The following is a 736-nucleotide window of genomic DNA, read 5'->3' on the forward strand; positions in this document are numbered from 1 at the left end:
TAAACCACAACAAAGCCAAAGAAAATTTGTGTCTTATCTTAAAAAGAAATTAACAAGTCTTGGCCAGGCAACAAACATACTGTGTTTCACAGTCTCAAAAACACAAAAGCCAAATCTAAGTATCATGTCAGAATAGAAAACACCCCTAGTTTTAAAACACATTCCTAATATTGTATTATTAATCCTACTTAGCAATTCTTATTTAAAGTACCTTGTTTTGAAGTTTTAACATGTTGGTCAAAGTATATAACCTTTAAAACATACTTAAAAACCCTTCCAAGACTTTGTTACATATTCTACAGCATTGAACATTACCATACAGAAAATTAGTGCTAATGTATAGTACAGTATACCAAACTAAGCGCCATGGAGGCGTTTTGAATCACAGTGCAGTAGCGCACTGTGCAGAGGTACACATTTTTTGTCTAGAAGACAATCTGTTTAGACAGCTAATTATATTACTTCTAACTTTGGTGTAGAGTCAGCTTTAATGTCTCTACACCCTGTCCTTTCAATTGCATACCTAGCATCTAACTTAACTTGCATAAAATCAATTCAGTAAGGCCTTTGACACTGTCTCCCACAGCATTCTTCTAGAGAAGCTGGCAGCTCACAGTTTAGACAGGTACACTCTTCGCTGGGTAAAAAACTGGCTGGACAGCTGAGCCCAGAGAGTTGTGGTGAACAGAGTTAAATCCGTTTGGCATCCAGTTACGAGCGGTGTTCCCCAGGGCTC

The 736-nt window shown here is 37.5% G+C and overlaps 1 protein-coding gene across 1 annotated transcript in view; it reads right to left on the minus strand.

Moving 5' to 3' along the window:
• Window positions 1–368, minus strand: part of LOC104083046 (procollagen-lysine,2-oxoglutarate 5-dioxygenase 2-like) — a 30234-nt gene extending 29866 nt beyond the window's left edge. Inside the window, 1 exon segment of the mRNA XM_009586407.1 lies at window positions 354–368. Within this exon segment, the coding sequence (XP_009584702.1) occupies window positions 354–368 (15 nt within the window).
• Between the last annotated feature and the right edge of the window lie 368 nt (window positions 369–736).

Source organism: Fulmarus glacialis, unplaced genomic scaffold (assembly GCF_000690835.1).
Source record: "Fulmarus glacialis isolate BGI_N327 unplaced genomic scaffold, ASM69083v1 scaffold5851, whole genome shotgun sequence".
NCBI lineage: Eukaryota > Metazoa > Chordata > Aves > Procellariiformes > Procellariidae > Fulmarus > Fulmarus glacialis.